At 54.5% G+C, this 17,180-nt stretch overlaps 3 protein-coding genes across 3 annotated transcripts; 2 read left to right on the forward strand and 1 right to left on the reverse strand.

Annotated features, from left to right (window-relative positions):
• Nucleotides 1–3,290: 3,290 nt before the first annotated feature.
• EMWEY_00022960 (microneme protein, putative) lies at nt 3,291–4,718 on the forward strand (the record flags this gene model as incomplete). The annotated part of the gene is made up of 1 exon (XM_013477926.1): nt 3,291–4,718. The coding sequence occupies one exon, from the start codon at nt 3,291–3,293 to the stop codon at nt 4,716–4,718; it is 1,428 nt and encodes a 475-aa protein (XP_013333380.1).
• A 2,420-nt stretch (nt 4,719–7,138) lies between these two features.
• Nucleotides 7,139–12,860, forward strand: EMWEY_00022970 (hypothetical protein, conserved; the record flags this gene model as incomplete). The annotated part of the gene is made up of 4 exons (XM_013477927.1): nt 7,139–7,489; nt 8,317–12,111; nt 12,367–12,430; nt 12,625–12,860. 4 exons carry the CDS (start codon nt 7,139–7,141, stop codon nt 12,858–12,860), a joined length of 4,446 nt encoding a protein of 1,481 aa, XP_013333381.1.
• Nucleotides 12,861–13,735: 875 nt separating this feature from the next.
• On the reverse strand, nt 13,736–16,248 carry EMWEY_00022980 (hypothetical protein, conserved; the record flags this gene model as incomplete). The annotated part of the gene is made up of 9 exons (XM_013477928.1): nt 13,736–13,785; nt 13,926–13,988; nt 14,206–14,280; nt 14,622–14,691; nt 14,835–14,864; nt 15,018–15,073; nt 15,221–15,293; nt 15,500–15,628; nt 16,051–16,248. 9 exons carry the CDS (start codon nt 16,246–16,248, stop codon nt 13,736–13,738), a joined length of 744 nt encoding a protein of 247 aa, XP_013333382.1.
• Nucleotides 16,249–17,180: the final 932 nt, after the last annotated feature.

A 17,180-nucleotide genomic window follows, 5' to 3' on the forward strand; every position in this document is an offset into this window, starting at 1 on the left:
CGGCACCCCGCTGCTGAGAGAGCGAGCCATAAGAAGCTATTTTTCTGCGTCAAAACCCGACGGACTTGAACTCTCACGAACTACCGCCTCCCATGTAACAGTTACAGAAGAAGTTGCTCTACGCGATCCTGAACCCTCTAGCTGAAGAGTAGCACACCCTCCGCATATAGTCTTGCACACCTTATTGACTGGATCCGGGCAATCTTATGTGACTTGTTTGTGGAGTTAGGCAGGTGCATTCAGGAGCAGTATGCATGCACCCAGTCAACTTGCGAGTGCCGGTGTGAAAGGCAGCCTCCTTTTACAGGTGATTGGACGGGATTGGAATATGCATAAGCGAGAACAAATGATGAAGATACTGCTGAATCCTGCAAATGGTCAAGCACCAGGTCTATCTGGCTAGTTGGGAACTTACGTTTCACTGTGGCAATTTTCAGGGACTTGAAGCTGATGCACATGCCCCACCTGCCCACCATTTCCTTTGTCACCATTTGATTGTGTCCGACCACACTGGTGGAAGGTGGGGCTTCAAGCACTTCGCCTGCATGCAGCTCAACGATCTCTTGAGCATATGGGAAGTTCTGGTAGCTTGGAATGAAGACTGGGCCGCTACAGGTGTGAATCCCATTTGGTGCACTGAGATTCAAGCGGGTGCGCGGTCGGCCAGCAGTTCATTGTTATTGAATAAATTTGAGAGCTCTTTCTCCAGTTGTACCCACTTGTGCTCTCCCTCCGCCCTCAGTCAGGTCGAATCTCCCCAAACCGTTGGCCTTACAAGGCCTTTGCGGCCTTCGCGACAGAGTGCGCGCATGCCTGATCCGGTCTGCCGAGCGCCTATGCAATGCCTACGAGCGCCTTCGTTCCTTTATCCTTAGCATTCGATTTCCAAGCCTCTAACCGTAGAGGATTAAAGTGCTGTCGGAAGCTCAAAGAGGTGCAATCCTTCCTTGCTTCCCGGCGCATACACAGCAATGCTTTCGTGGGGTGGCAGCGTCTGCGCAGTCCACTCTGCCACCTACTACTTGCCTAGGATTATGTCGTGGTGAACTGGACCAACTCAATCATCCAGTGCCACGTTAGTATGATCCACTTCTGAAATATTCCTTCACTTTAAGAGTAAAGCCTTGCTAATTCTCCTGTCCTGTCTCACGTTCGCAAAGTGTAGCAACAGGGGCTGCTCCTGTTGATCGAATGGATGATTGCATCGCCTCGCCTTAGTTTCAGATCGCAGGTAGACCTCTTTGCCTGTATCGAGTAGCAGTATCACATCATGCCCATTCATACAGGCTTGGATAGGCAGAGAGTTGGCATGAGACAGAGATGCGGGTCCAGCTGCTGTTGCCGACTCTGGGCGATCTTGACAAGGGTGCCTCAAGTGCGCGCAAGATATGTTACCCCTCCCCAGTGGACAAACAGCAAGCAAGCAAAAGTCATCGACACATGTTAACAGTGTCTGTTCATACAGAGAAGAAGGCGTGCTTGCAGTTGTGTGTGAGGCTGTCTTGCTCATTGCAGTATGGTGCGTCGCCACCCATGGGAGGCCACTTCGTCTCTCGCAGTTCTAGGCGCTTGAACCATTGAACTCCTAATCTCTAGAGACTGGAAAGATATGCCAGTTGAATTTAGATAACTCTTCTCTTGAGTATTTTGGCCCTTCCGAGGAGTATCTTGAGCAATAACGATAAGATGCTGGAACCGTACCCGTGTTCCACCACCAGCGCAGGGCGGAGCAACTGGGTTGAAGGTTTATCAGCGGCAACTAAGGAGGGGTAGGAGAACAGCCCCAGAAGAAGGGTGATATAATAACTCTCGACACGTTGAAGGGGCTGCCAGAAGCACAAAGCTAGCTTGCTGCTGAAGCCCACAATGTTAATGCAGTCTTCGAGCTGTAACAACAGCAAGCTTAACACTGAGAGCCATGCAAGCATGGGGACTGAAACGCATACAAACACTATAGCAATTGCACAGGAACAAATACATCAGGGAACATTCATCAATGCAAACGAATAAACTCGTATACTGACTTAAATGTCGCATTCTCCCGCTATTGCCCGTCGTTTGCTTGTGTGCACACTAGTGGGGTGTTCCCGTAAATGGCTAGATTGCAGCCAATTCGGCCCTGCCACCCTCTTCCACATGTTGAGCAGCAGCAAGACCATGCAGTAGAATGAGATGCAGTAGGAAGAGATGCAGCAGTGAGAGATTTGGTACTACGGAACGCCAGAGCTATAGAAAAGGTAGCAGCTGCACAAGATACATTCTCTGATATGCGCATCATATTAGCCCTCCAATGAATTGCTGAGTGGTCAAACGCGTGACGGGGTGGAACACTGGGGTTTGTGCTGCGTACCCTGGAATCCCAGGTTGGACGGGGACAGCTCAGCTGGGCCTCGCCTGTAGCTGAAAATTACTTGGGGCGTGCTTTTCAGCTTCCTTACAGGCTGCTTGATAAAGGTCAAGTGTGCTTGACTAACAAACCCGGGTCCTATATGTTCTGCATGCATGAACACAAAAAATTGTCTGCAGGATTGCAGCAAGGTGCATCGCCTAATACGGTAGGTCGCGCCCCCTTTACAGCGGCCCCAAGCCCCTGGGAATCCTTTGCTTACAGAGCCTGACTACAGGAGGCAGGCATTGTATCTGCTGCCCTCCGGGAACTTCTGTAAATTCCTGTGCTGTAGCTCGCCAATGTTCTCGAACCCTGTCTGCGCATGTGAAGACAGGACTACACAGGTGTTTCCGGGGGGGAAATTTGCAACACTATATGTAGGAGTGTATGAGACCTTATGCAAAAATTTTCTCATCTTGATAGCAAATTAGATCCGGGAACAGCCCCAAATTTCACCTTTAGGCTGTGTCGCGCCTAGACACATGAGCCCGTGAGGCAGGCTCCACGATCGTGTTCCTCTGTATTTTGCACATGGTCCCCAAATATACCTAGAATTGCTTCACAACAAAAAATCAGCCAGGATTCCAGGTCGTCAATGGATATAAATTCGACTTCTCTACGACTACAGTGCTGAGGACATAGCGGCATTGCTGGCTGCAGGCGATGCTGTCCCTACACTGAGCCCGTAGCACAAGGCCACCAAAGGAAACCGGACTGCTGCATGAATAGTACCACATTTCAGTTGTTTTGATCAATTCATTCTTCTGTCCCGTGATCTTACCGGATCCACTATAGTGTCCTGTACTACCGGTCATGGAAGGCTCGCCGACTGGTCCGCCAAGGTCACAGCAGCATGAGATGACATTCCTTCGTGTTGCTGTATGCACCAGCAACAGCAAAAATGACATTAAAGACATTGTGCAACTGCCTATATTGTTTTGCTTGTCTGAGCCTTCTCCGTGTTAGTCTTGTCGCCGATGCCGAGGCACTCGGGTCTTCCCTTCAGGCCTCGATCAATGCCGCTGCAGCCATTAGCAGCAGTGCGCTTAGCAGTGGCACTGTAGGAAACGCTACCACTACAGACGGCAGCGGTGGTTCCATTAACAGCAGCATGGACGGCACACCAACTTCTTCCGACGACTTGACAGAAGAAGAGCGCATAGCGCAAATCGTAGCAGAAGACATTCCTGAGTTGGACTGGCGAGTACTAGAGGGCTGGACCTTACCTGAAAACAATGTTTACAGGAACTACCTTTGCCGATTTGGCGCCTTAGGCGTTCCCTGCTGGGACTCCTTGGGTATATATCCGAACGCAGACTACCAGGGATGGCCCATTCCAATCTATTGCCCTCCTGGAAGTTGCTGTGGAGATGTTATGGGTGAACTCAAGTGCCGTCCCTCATGCACATCGGGATGGAGTGTCATGGACTCCTCGCAGTGCTCGTGCAAAATACACGAGCACAAGTGCCCGGAGGACGCGGTGTGTGACGACAGCGACACCACCCGGTACGGCGGGGTGTACTGCCGCTGTAAAGACGGCTACGTAGGAGACGGAGTCGTCTGCCACCCGGACCCATGTGCAGACTCAACCAAAAACAGATGCTCCCCAGGCACCTGCAAGGGGAGGCCCAACGGCACGGCATACTGCGTCTGCCCCACCGGATACACCTGGGATGACGCAGACCTTTTAAGCCCCGCATGCGTCCTGAAAAGCCTCTGCCTGGACAACCCCTGTGGGCCAGCGGAGGCAGTGCTGGAGTGCAGGACCGAAAGCACCACAGAATACACCTGTGTGTGCCGGCCGGGGTATGAGGTAGGCAGCGTCAACGGCAAGAAAACATGTGTTGAAACATCCAACGCAGTCAAGTGTGAACACAATCCTTGCGGGACAGAGGGCCTCCTCAGCTGTACGGACACCCCATCCGGGCCAGAGTGTCAGTGCAAGAATCTCTACCGACTGGTTACTGAACAACGGCAGAAAAAGTGCATATATTCACCTTGCGAAGATCAGGCCTGTGGGGACTCTGCGGCTACGAAGAGCTGCCAGGCGGGTATTTCAACATACACTTGTGTGTGCAACACCAACTACAAACTGGAAACGGTGGATGGTATGCCCAAGTGCGTGGCTGCCGAAACAGACCTGACTCTCTTCATCATATGTGCGGCAGTTGTAGGGGTCCTTTTGCTGATATCTGTCATTAGTTGCATTATTCTACGAAGACGGATGTTGAGAAGGAATGCCCTTGAAGCCTATACTGAAGATAGCCTGGAGGTCTCCATGGGGGCTCATCAAGACGGCATTACAGCAAGCAGCAGCGCGTGGATGTAGCACCCGACTGCCGATGCATAAGCTTCAGCAACAACCGCATGACAGTGATTTCAGCATACCGCATCTGTTTCAGAGCAACGGCCAACGTCCGTGCACTAGAACTACCGCTGCCAGTGCCGAAAAGAAGGGCAGGACGGCATGGAGATACTGTGGGGGCTGTGCAGTTCCGTGGCGCGGCTTAACCGTCCATGTGTGAGCATTCATTTGTTCCATAGCATGCTTGCCCTTCTCATTTTCAACTTATTACTTTTTCGCATATGCAAACTCTGGGGGGTGAGAGGCCACTTAGGGTGGGGATGGGTGGTGCAGTACAATTTGCTGTACAAAGGACAGTTGCAGACAGACTAACTCCGCGCAACCGCCGTTGCTCACCCTCACTACCTTTCTTTCCACCCCCCTTTTTTCTTCCAAAAGTTTTATGCAGCACAACCTGTCCTTCCTACATTTAAAGGGAAACAGCCACAGAGGTGCAGGGGGTAGGGGAATTGGGTATGGACAAAGAAGTGAGCAAGGAACTCAGAAATACAGGCAGTCAGGGGTAGGCCACAGAAGACGGGGGCACAGCAGAGACGGTACAACCTGCAAAAGAACCCAACTACTAGAAACACGACATAGCGACTTGTCCTACAGCCTCGAGGTGTGTTGTTGCTGGGTACAAATGGACGCCAATGGCGTTTCTTTGGTCCGAAATGCATTAATTCATTAATTCCATTTGCTTCCTTTATTGCAGCACCACTCGGAAACACCATACCCACTTTCAACTTCTGTGACCCCGTCAACATAGTCCGTCAACATAGTTGCACTAAAAAATGGGAATTCTGGTCCCTGGTTTTTGGTTTCAAAAGAAGATTCCCTTCCCTTCCAGCCTTGACGTAATATAGGTCGTTCACGTGTACGACGACACGGGATTGCAGAGGAAAAGGGGATTAATGACTGCGGTGGAAAAAATTAAGCAGAACTGGAACATCCATTCTATTTATAAGCATTGCTTGTCGGAAACTTACGGCCAATTCTGCCTCTATATATAGGCAAAACTACCTCTTTAAAATGCTGCAGAAAAACCATGTTTGAAAAAGCATTACTAAAGGGATTTATTGCATTGTATGTGCTGACGATGGCCCGTATCTAGCGCCGACGAGTTTCGCTAAACACCGCCCGCTCCAGTTGTTGCCTCCAAGGCAATCGCGTACGCCGTGACCGAATGCAGTGAGCCAAAGGCTACCTGTCGAACACCCAGTCGGCTTTCAGTTATCAAAATGCACACAAAAGTATGTGGATGCACTTAATGGTGACAAATGATGCTGGAACTGCGGCTCCCCGCACTACAAACAGCAAGTGCCCTTGTTCGCAGACGTCCGTGTTTCAATCCCTCGCTGGCAGGCCCTGTTACGCAGACGCTGCAGGTCAGCCTGTTGAGGCAAACAAACGTCAACCCTGTAGCGCGGTTTACCTGATGCTTGCATGTGCATGTCTCCTCACATACAGGCTGGCTACTTGGGGCCAAGCAATAAACATTTAAGCATTGTGTGCAGGCAGCAATGAATTTTTGCGCATTATGCCTGCATGGGGGGCTCCCGTGCAGCATTACTTGCAGTACTGTCTGTTGTAGCTCATGACATTGCGTCCCCCCGCACCAGCCCCAGTCATTTGTGCCGCCGTTCGAACAACAATGACCGTACGTTACGATTGACGCCTCTCGCCAAGACGATGATACAAGCAAACAACATCTTCACACGCATGTAGCATCTACGAAAATGAACTGTCCACAAGGAATTAATCCCTAGAGATGGTGTATATCGCAGTCAGCCAACAGCTCAGGAACTGCAACCGCCACAACTGCAGAAGCAGCAACTGTAGATGCTGCTGAGACAGCCCTTAATGCTCCCACTACAAATGGGAAATACCGTCTAGAATTCCCATTCGATAAACCCAAACTATGAAATTGCACTTACAGACCCTTACTCTGCTTGAACGTAGCAAGATGATTGGGGGCTGCCTCCTGGGGCTGTCCTCGGGCCAGCAGCAGCAGCAGCTGCCGCTGCTGCTGAGTTGTTGTTGCCGGGGTTTCGCAGCTCCTGTTCGTTTGGCTCTCGCACCTGTGTCCACATTGTTTTGGGTTCTTGTTAGGGTCGCTTTTGCATGTTTGGGCCTTCAAGCTTCCGTGGTACGTTGCCCTTCCTGCTGCACAAGCGCTTCGGTGCTGCTGCTGCTTCGGCCGCTTGCGGGTTGGGTTTTCGGTGGGCTGTGGGGCCCGGAGTCTGCTGCGCCTGATTTTTTCTCGTTCTACTTGGCATTTATAAGCATTCAGTTGCACGTCGTAGCTGCTGGGGACTCCTGCAAGGCCGCCGATCGCTCTCCTTCGGAGCAGGGAAGGGCCCCTCTCTGGGGCCCTGCGGGTTGTGTTGGCGTTAGGCACGAGCATGAGCAGGCGCTATAATAGAGGGGGCCCTCCGGAGGCCTCAGGGGGACGTTGGGAGGATGAGAGACCCCGTGCACGTGATGGGGCACCCAGGGATGGAGCGAGACGCACAGTCCTGGTGATGGGACCGGCGGCTCGCAGGGGGGCCGCTCTGGGTTCGCCGGGCTCCCTAGAGACCTCCTCTGGATTTCCAGAAAGGCCTCATGGGAATTCTCCCTTGTTAAGCGCCAGACAAGGGCCTCCTCCTAGTGAACAGGCGTCTCAGGGGGCCACTGGGAGCCAAGGGGGCACGAGAAAGCTTCCTTTCATGGCACTTAGCGACATCATACGGCAGCAACACATCAAAGGAAAAGTGAGTTAGGTTGGGAACCTTACTGGGGGTCCTTTTACTTACGCTTGGGGCGCCGAGAACACTCGGGGAGTTCCTAGGTGCACTGTGGTCCCGCATTTGTACAAAGAGCATCCCAGGGGCTAACGTATATTGAACTCAAAGGGAGCCTACAGTATGGAGGTGTTTAAGAGCACTCGTCTGGGGGTGGTGATTCTTTGCAAGTCGTGGGAGGCGCCCCCAGACGCCTTTGAAGGCGGGGAAATGCCATAGCGGTTACTGTGCGTTGGATGGGTTTCTCTGGTGTGTATGGGCAGCGGTTGCATTTTCCGTGTGTTGCAACGCTCCCTTGTTTATTGCTTGCCGATGCAATGTGCATTCCGGCAGCCGCTGCTCTCACGAGTGCGACTTCTGGTGCCGGCTGTTGGTGTGGTGAATGGATATGAGTGGCGGCAACAGCTGCTTCTACTATTGCTGCTGCTGGACCTGCTTCGTGAGCGGAAGTGCTGCTTCTGCTGGTGTGTTTGGTGTGAATGGGCAGCAGCGTCTTTTTCGCCTGCTGTTGCAACATGCTTGTTGCCGTTGTGTGGACAGCAGCAACAGCCGCTGCTGCGGAACCCACGCGTTTGCCAGCAGCATTTGCTGTTACTGCGGCTGGAGTCAACTGTGTTTAGATCTGAAAGTTGTTGTTGTACATGCAGCTGACGTTACAGCGTCGGCAACAGCAGCGGCAACAGGTGGTTCACGTATTGTCTTTGTTGTGCCCGTGATGAGTTTTGAAACCGTCAGCACAGTGACGGTTTGCTGCTGCTGTTGTTGTTGTTGCTGTGTGTTTGTTTGTGTGGCCGTAGCTGCATGGGCAGCAGCAGCACCAGCTGCAGCAGCAAGAACGTTCTCCTTCACCAACGAGACCGCAGCAGCAGCAGCAGCAGCGGCAGGACCTACCGCCGCCGCCGCAGCAGCAGCAGCACGGTTCCGCGCGCAATGCGTTATTTGGCTCTGAAAGGGTTCCACCTCATGGGAGGGCTCCTACCTCAGGGCCTCAGGGGCCTCCAATGGGTGAGCATCGCCGGGTTCGGGACTTGAGTGGGGGTGCTGCTGCCGCTTCAGACAGCGGCGGCGGCCGCCCGCGGGGCCCGCGTGGCTCAGGCGAGGGGCCTACACACGACACGCCTCGGACGCTGCATTTGCGGGAGAGGCCATCTTGCTCTCCAGGGGCCTTCAGGGGGCCCTCTTTGGACCGTGGCAGCGACAGAGAAGCGCGGCGGCACGGAGGGGGAGGTACACGACCTGCGGAGTTGAGGGGTCAAAGGGGGAGCTCCAGGGACACCGGGGAACCATTAAACGCCGCAGACTCCCCCCACCTGGGGCACCAGAGGAGTACCTACGCGGAGTGGCGAGAAGAGGACCGAAGTGGTCAACGGGGCCGGGGTCGGGTTTCTCCTGAGGCAGAAGCGGGCGTCTCCGAGGGAGGCCCCACGGGATGGGAGAGGTGGCCCTCGCGGAAGAGGGGTGTTTCCCCTGCTGAAGACAAGAAAGGAACGCATGCAAAGCAACACTACAGCAATAGATCGCCTCCACCAGGCCGCCATCGCAGGGGTGCCTGGGGACCCCGGACTTCGGAGGAGCGGGGCCCCTCACCAGGTTTCTCTGCAAGAGGCCGCACAGGCAACGATGGATCCTCGCGGCATTCCGGGGGAGCCCATGGGGGCCCACCAGAGAGCCGCAGCCGGTACAGACACCGCAGCGGCAGCCAGGGTTCTCCGGCAGAGTGGGACTCCGCAAAAGGTAGGAATGCGCCGCCTAAAGAGGCCCATTACAGCCCGCAGAGACCTACACGGAGAGAGTGGGAACCCAGAGGCGCAGGCAGGGCTTCATTCGAGAGAAGGCCCCGCAGCAGCCGTGGCAGCGAGCTGTCTACATCTCCGGTGTACGAGGAGACTCGCGGCAGGGGGCACCAGGGGGGAAGGGGGGACCATTTGGGGGCCCAAAGAGATCCTCTAGGGGCCCCGAAAGGTCCTTCTGGGGTGGTGCGGGAGTCCCATAGGCGTGCTGCGGCACATTCCTCCAGCCCCCCAAGGGAGTGGAGGGGTCGGGGAGCGGAGTCAGGGACGTATCCCTCGCACAGCCGCAGCAGAAGCTGCAGCAACAGCCGGCAGGTGCGGATGCATCACAGGAAGCAGCACTTGGACAGCCGCGTCAGCAGAAGCAGCAGCCGGCGAAGCAGCAGCCGCAGGCGTGAGGAGGGACGGCCGCCGAGAAACCGGCTGCAGGAGCGGGAGAGAGCGTCCCGCTTCCGCAGCGGCAGCAGAAGCAGCAGCAGACGCAGCGGCAGCAGAACACGCAAACCCAGGCACAGTGGCAGCCCCAAATACTGGGGGCGCCAGCGGCGTTCCTTTGAGTCGCGCCATTCGGACTCGGAGGGGGCCCGTTGGAGACGGTCGCCGGGACCCCGCAGGGGGAGCATTTCCCCCACCGAGGGGGAGGCCCCTCTAGAAGATGAGAGGAGGAGATGGAGACACCGCAGAGAACAGCTGCAGCGCCGGCTGAGAGGGGCAGTAAACGGAGCATCTTCCTCGGCACCTACTGCAGCAGCAGGGGCTGGAACACCAGCGGCGGGACCCACACCTGTAGAGGGGCCTCCTCCGGCAGCACTTGGGAACCCAGGGGTCGCTAGTCCTGATTGGCAGCAGCAGCAGCAACAACAACAACAGCAGCAGCAGCAACAACAACAACAACATCAACAGCAGCAGCAGCAGCAGATGCAGATACAGATGGGCTACGGGTGGGCCCCAAGCGGCTCGCCTTTCGCTCCCCCTGCTGTTTCTCAGCATCCTCATCTGAGGGCCCCCGAGGGATTCTACAGTGCACAAGGGCCAACTGTGAGGCCGAAGCGGGGGCCAGCGGAGGGGCCTCCAGGTAGCCCATACCCTCCTCAAGGGTCCCAGCAAACGTATGCTCCTCAGGGGGGCCCGGCCTACTACCCTCAAGGGCCCCCATCTGCGGGCTGGCCGCAGCAACCGCCACCGCCGCAACAGCAGCAGTACGGCGCCAACGTGTGGGGTCCACCGTCGAGAGGAGACGGATTTCTCTCTGCTGCATGGCCGCAGGCAGCGCCTTACGGGGGTCCCCGGGGCCCGCCAGACGAATATGCGCAGCATCAGCAGCACCCCCACCATCCTCAGCAGCCCCCTTTGCATCTGCAGCAGCAACAGCGAGCAATCGAATCTCCAGGAGGCGGCGGGGTGCCTCCACCACCTGGGGAATCACCCGGCGCGGGTGCCCCCCATTCCTCGTCTAGCCAAGGTTCTCACCCAGCTGAAGTTTCTCCTGGGGGCCCCGCCGCTGTGGGCCCACCGCCTCGTGCTTGCAGGGAGTTCCTCGTGGGCGGCCGGTGTTCTAGAGGCCACTCGTGTTTGGATCTGCATATTCCTCCGCAAGCGTACCATAAGTTCAATCCACACACGTTGCTTTTGTTGGGGACTTTTATGGCGGAGGCCCCCGAGCTGCGGCGTCGCTTTGCTGCGGATGTGGCGATCAAGGAGCAGCAGCAGCAGCAGCAGCAGCAGGAGCAGCAGAGGATCTTCGACCAGCAACAACAGCAAGCTCGGGACATGCAGAGGCATCCTATGCTTGCCGGTGGACCCCCGCAGCCCGGGTTAAGGGGAGCGGTGGTGGGGGCCCCTCCCCCCACCCCTCCTTTGGGCCCTCCTGGTGCCCATCACGTGTATGGAACTCCCCATTTCGTTCCCCCTCACAGGCCTGCAGGGGCTCCTGTTGTCCGCACTTACCCAGGTGCGCAAGGGGATGGTAGCGGAGACATGCAGCAGTACCCACCAGTATTCGGTGCACCGATGCACGAAGGGGGGGGTGGCCAATTTAGGGCACCTCCAACTCCGTGTATGGATGGTGGGTGTGGAGGACCTGCTGGGCCCCTGCGAGGCAGACGACATGTGGTTCCGGGGGCCCCTCATTCAGAGGGTCCTCCTTTCATCCTACGCACCCCAAGAGCAATGCCAGGGCCACCTATGCAGGGTCCGCCTGGAGAGGTTCCAGGGCCCCCGCCTCCTCCAAACCCTGTCAGAGGCATCTGCGGTGTCTGGTATGGCCAGGGACCTCCTCCACCCCCTTTCCGGCACCAGGGAGTGGCGGCGCCTGGGGCCCCTGGGGCTGCGCTTGCCGCTGCGGCGCTCAAAAAGAGGAAGGTGTCTGGGAACAAGGCCAAGGCAAAGAAGCAGAGGAAGCAGCAACAGATGCAGCAGCAACAGCAGCAGCAGGAACTGCAGCAGCAAGACAAAGCAGACAATGAGGAAGCCGCAGTCCTCGGTGAGGGGGAACCTGCCGGTGCTCCCGGGGATCAGCAGCAGCAGCTGCAGCAGCAGCCTGAGTTTGGGAGCGCTGAGCAACGGGAGCGGCAACAGCAGCAGGACGAGGAGCAGCAGGATAATGAACAGAAGCATCAGCATCAGGACCAAGTGCAACATGAGCAGCAGGAGGAGGAGGGGGACGGCGTTGCTGCTGCAAGCGATTGGGAGAGAACAGCGGAACAACAATCCGTCTTGTCTGAGTATTTTTCGTCGAAGACCTCGGAGTTTCTGTCTTCTGAAGCTTATCTTGAGGGGTGGACCAAGAGGGACTTGATTGAGGTATGAATCTCGCTGACTAAGGTTTGAGTCGCAGTGCTTTGTACTGCTGTGTTTTGTTTGCTTTGGTGTGCGACCGTGGAGTTGAGGATGTTCGATCTATATGATGGTATTATTTACTGTAATGCAGTATCTACTGGGGTGTTTGAGCCTCGTACGTACTCGTCAGGGTGCTGGGGGTGTATGCTTGTAGCTGTAGGGCTGTTGTGGTGCTGTGATGACTGCGTTGTCTTGCTGCTGTTGCCGTTGCGGTTGCAGTATTTCTACGATCAGTACCTGCAGCAAGACATGACTGCTGCAGAAGCGCTGGCATCCGCCACATGTAAGAGGGCCCCGAGGTTTTTCCCGAACGCCGTGTTTCGTGTTGCTGCATCTGCTACTGCTCACTTTCAACCTTGGCCAGCTATCGCTAGCACCCGCTGCTTATAAGTATTCTGCTGCTGCCTTTGCTGCTGCCTTTGCTGTTGCTGCTGCCTTTGCTGCTGCTGTTGTCTTTGCTGCTTCTGCCTCTCGCAGCTTACGTTGAAAATCCAGAGGCGTATGGCCTGGTTGAGGGATCGTCCGCAGAAGGCGTGCCAGCAGCAGCCGCAGCAGAAGACGCACACTATACGGCATCAGAAGGAGCCGAGGCGACGGACAATGCAGCTGGAGAAGAAGTACCAGCAACAGGAACAGAAGAAGCGGCGGAGGCAGTTGGGACGGCTCCTGCTTTTTCTGCACATGGGACGGATAGAGACGGCGGTGTCCAGTGAGGACAACGGCCTAACAGAGCCGTCGTAGCAGCTGCTGCACCACCGCTGCAGCTGTTGCAACTTTTCGGGAATTGAGGGACTACTACTACAGTCTGAAGCCCCTCTTTCTAGTGAAGCCAAAGGGCTTGACTGAATCTTGAGGCTCACCCCATGAAAGGGATTGGGGTTGGGGGGGGTGGTCCTCTTGTTACAGCACGTCCCGCCACACTGTATTTTGCTGAAGCAGTAGCTGCAGCAACAGCACAGCAGGGGCCGTTTCTTTTTGATTGGAGAGTGCACAACTCTACAGCATATCCTATCCCTTCCGGGAAGCAGAGGAGACTATAATATTGTTGTTAGTTTGGGTCGAGTTTCCGCACTATCTACGCAATGAACAGTGGCCGCGTGTGCCGACAAATTTTGCGATTAACGTAGGTATGTTGTAGAGCAGGCGAAGTAGTAGTAGAGCAGTAGCAGCAGGTGCAGCCGCAGGTGAATTGGTGACACATCCCTTTGGGCGCCCCATACATAAACTAAACTATATAATTATATATATTTCAGTACAGGAGAAGCAACTGTACGGTGCAGCTGAAGTATTCAATAAGTCCGGTAGGGTTTCGTGTTGCCCCGTGAATCGGGCTAGGAGTGACAAGTGTGTTAAAAAAAAAACGCGGTGACTGAGCATGAAAAAAACACTGCCTCAACAGCCATGAGGCATTTGCCGGTCTGTACGTGTGCATCAACTTGACACCGGTACGTCGGCGTATCCGTTAATATACCCACTTATCTGCTCTCTTCCACTAGCCTGCACCCGGTTCTCATTGCCTCCTCTCGGGTCGTCGTCCCTCAATGTATAGAGGATAACGGGTCTTAAGGGCTCGCATCTTAATCCATCTCTACTCAGTGTTGGGTGGGCGGATAATCACTGCTGTTCTTATCCCCGTCCCTGCCAGATGCGTGGAACACTGTCCAAGCAGAAAATATTGTAGGCAGGTACTAGAGCACTGCACTGCTGGGCAGCAAGGGTCGTACAGCACCACTGCCCTGTTGGTCGTATGGCGCCCTAGCGAGGTCCCACTGCAGCACCCGCTCTTTTGCGTTGCTTCACGTGCTCAGCTTGTGCGCCTCCCCTCCCTCGAGTGGCGGTGGCTGCGTCAATACAAAAGCAAAGTACGAGCCGAACCACGCAGCTTGGAAGCCACACAATACGGCCTTGCCGGCACAGCCCACAGCAGAGGCAAACGAACACGTAGCTGTACGGACATGCCTGTTACTTGTGTATGCACATCTATGGGCACCACATGCGGATACCTCCACATCTATGGAAAGACGCTTCGTTACACAGCAACGCCACGCCATTTCTCACCTTGGATAGTAAAATCAATCCGGCCACTGCCTACCACAGAAAAAATGCTGAATACTCTCTCTGAAGAAGCACCACCTGAGACCAGTGACATCGAGATAAAGAGATATAGAAGGCCTTGATGCCCAGCCAGTGGAACGACGGGTATGTTTGGCGGCAATGGTCAGAAACATATACTTGTCCTAGGGACAGAAATGAATCGAATCGAAACAAGAGTACGCGGGCAACGGTGCTATATATAGTCGACAGTGATATTACACCGGGAGGCCTGGTAAGGCTCTCCACGTGGAGAATGAATCTACGCCATGTTTCAACTGCCTTCAAAGTGCCTGAACGGGTGCAGTGAAACTGCTGGATCTCAAGCACCCATACGTATAAGCACACAGCAACTCCACCCCAGGCCTCCCCTCAGTTCTCACCGCCATCTAGAGCTTCACTGACACACCCGTCGACGGCTGACTCGAGGTACCCTGCGAGCATTGCAGTGGCCTACAGCGCAAGGAAACCCGACAAAAACAACACATAACAATCCAGAACCCAAAACCCGAAATCTCGCAACAGCGCTCTTACTAACACGCAACACGCTGCAAGGGACATAGCTGATGCTGATACTCCTGTCTCAATGGGCCCACGTCATCGATATGCCAGTCTTCCCCCTCCTCCTGAAGCGCATAACAACAGCCGACGCAGGAAGGCACCAGGGGTGCGACTGTCCTGCCTGACTGAACTGTGTATTAACTAGGCCAAGCAGGTATAACGGAGCAAGAGGCCTCAGGTAAGGCCGCTCCCGCTCTCAATGTGGTTGCTATGCCTACCTGCAGCCGCGCATCCACTTGCAACTGTACCCCATTTTCATCTGTGGCAAGGAAACCTGTGAAGTAGAGATACACAATCTGGCTCACAAATACGCTTTCGCATTATGAACAGCAGCCTCGCACGTACCCTTCCCAGTCTTGGTCGTCCTACAGGAAACTTCTGGTGTACATTGCTGCTTAAATGGTACAGGCTAGAAACTTACGGGCGCTGAAGCCCTTAGAAGCCCGCTGGGATTCCCAGGCAAAACGCAACACCTCCACAAGCAACATGCGCGTCTGAATGCAAAACAACAGGAACAGCAACAACGTGTATTACGGTTGCTGCTGAAGGAGCCCTGAGTAGAAGACAGCCATGAAAGCTAGCGCAAGGGTCCAAGGTCTTGGTTACGGGGCTCGCCCCAGTTCCTTCAACGATAAACAGAACCAAGAACGCTATCAAGCTCACTCTGACGAGGAAGAGCGATTAAAAAAAGGATTCTCACTTGCGGGTGTTGGGTATTTGGGAAAAGATCCTCGCTGTTTATGTAATGAAAGGGCATGCCATCCTCCCCATACATGATATCTCCTCCGGTCCCAGGGGCTTGAGGTACATCTGAGCCTTTCCTGAAGCTCTGATGACCCGATAGGATACACAAAGGATGGAAGAGAGCAACACTCGGCGGAGAGTGGTAGCAGAGAAGGAGCAACAAGCTCCACCGACAAGAGGGCGAACAACAGACGGAAAACATTACTCGGTGAGCAGTTAACAACACAAACATGACAAATGGAAAGGAGGGAAGGAAGAAATTACAACATAGTGGAACATACTGGATCGCAGATGTTCTACAAGCAACAAAACGCTAGCGGCAGACTACAGCACGAGCACAAGCTACAGTTTTTCACGGTGGGAACAATTCTTGCGCCCTGTTCAGGTTCTTCAGACACAAGAAGACTTCCCAGTTCCACTGTCCAAGCTGTGTTGCTGCTGCCGATGGGGCCCCGTGTCCAGATATGGGGTGGGCGGGGAACGGAGGGGCTGTACTGATCGGCTCACCAGAGACAGGGCCCTGCGCAAGATGGCGAAGACAGTAGCTGAGAAAACCAAAACTAATAAAAATGACTTTCTGACTCTCTGTCTCCTGCTGGGGTGTTCCCTTTCCGCTCCCGCCCTCCATTGCTGACGTCGAGGTTCCTCGTGGGGATCCTCGCGTCTCGTAGCTTCTACGGTGAACTGGTGAGCCGGCGCCTCCATTGCAATCAGCAAAAAAGCTAAGAATTCAATATGGGTTTAAAATAAAACCGTGATCCCCAACAGATACGCCGTAACCGCGCGCGCTGCGGTGACGCTGCGGACAACCAGTGGTCCTGCAAAGCAATACTACCGAGAGCCGTTGTCAAATGCCCAAAACCATGGCATAAATGTCTCCAGATACAGGAAGGAATTGGAACAGGCATACACAGTTCCTTAAGCTCAGGAAAGTACGAATTATGTTGTTTAAAAAGCGATGGCTGAGAACCGTCTGATCACCTCTCGCGGGCAGGAGGACGCGCACCCCTGGCGCAGTGAGCAGCTCGTGCACACTTCTGAAACTGCATGATACCCTGTACTGCATTACCTAGGCGCACGTTAATTCTCTATCGCTGCACTCTGCGTAGTTCCTCTAAATTAACCTAAATGACTAAAATAAAGGCTTACACAACAAAACCCAGTTCCCAAATTCATGTCTCTACCCCCAAAGGGTCGAACTGCAGCGTGCGCGACCCCCGAAACTAAGGCCAAGCCAACGCTCGCAAACCAACCTCAAGGCCTAAGGCTGTGTGCACTTGTAGCCCAATTGGCCAAAATTGTAGCCTAAATGATCTTTATTACACAATAAATATTCTTAATATTGTGCTTTCCTGCGAAATAGGCCACCAGAGGCTCAAGGGAGAACCCAGTGTAGTGTCTGTGCACTACGTTTTGCCACTTTGCCGTGCTCGATCCCACCGCGGATGCCCGCGTATCGGAAGTATTTTGGAGATTACGAAATTTTTGATGGCATTTTTACATTTACAAACCAACGATGCATGTTCAAAAGGGGGCCATTGTATGCTTTCGTGGGCAGTGTCTTGCGACACCGTTGTCGCAGGAAGCCAGCACACCTCAATAATTGTTTCACCACTGCCCGGCACACACTTATACAA

Source organism: Eimeria maxima, genomic scaffold, assembly GCF_000499605.1.
Source record: "Eimeria maxima Weybridge genomic scaffold, Emw_scaff228, whole genome shotgun sequence".
Classification (NCBI taxonomy): domain Eukaryota; phylum Apicomplexa; class Conoidasida; order Eucoccidiorida; family Eimeriidae; genus Eimeria; species Eimeria maxima.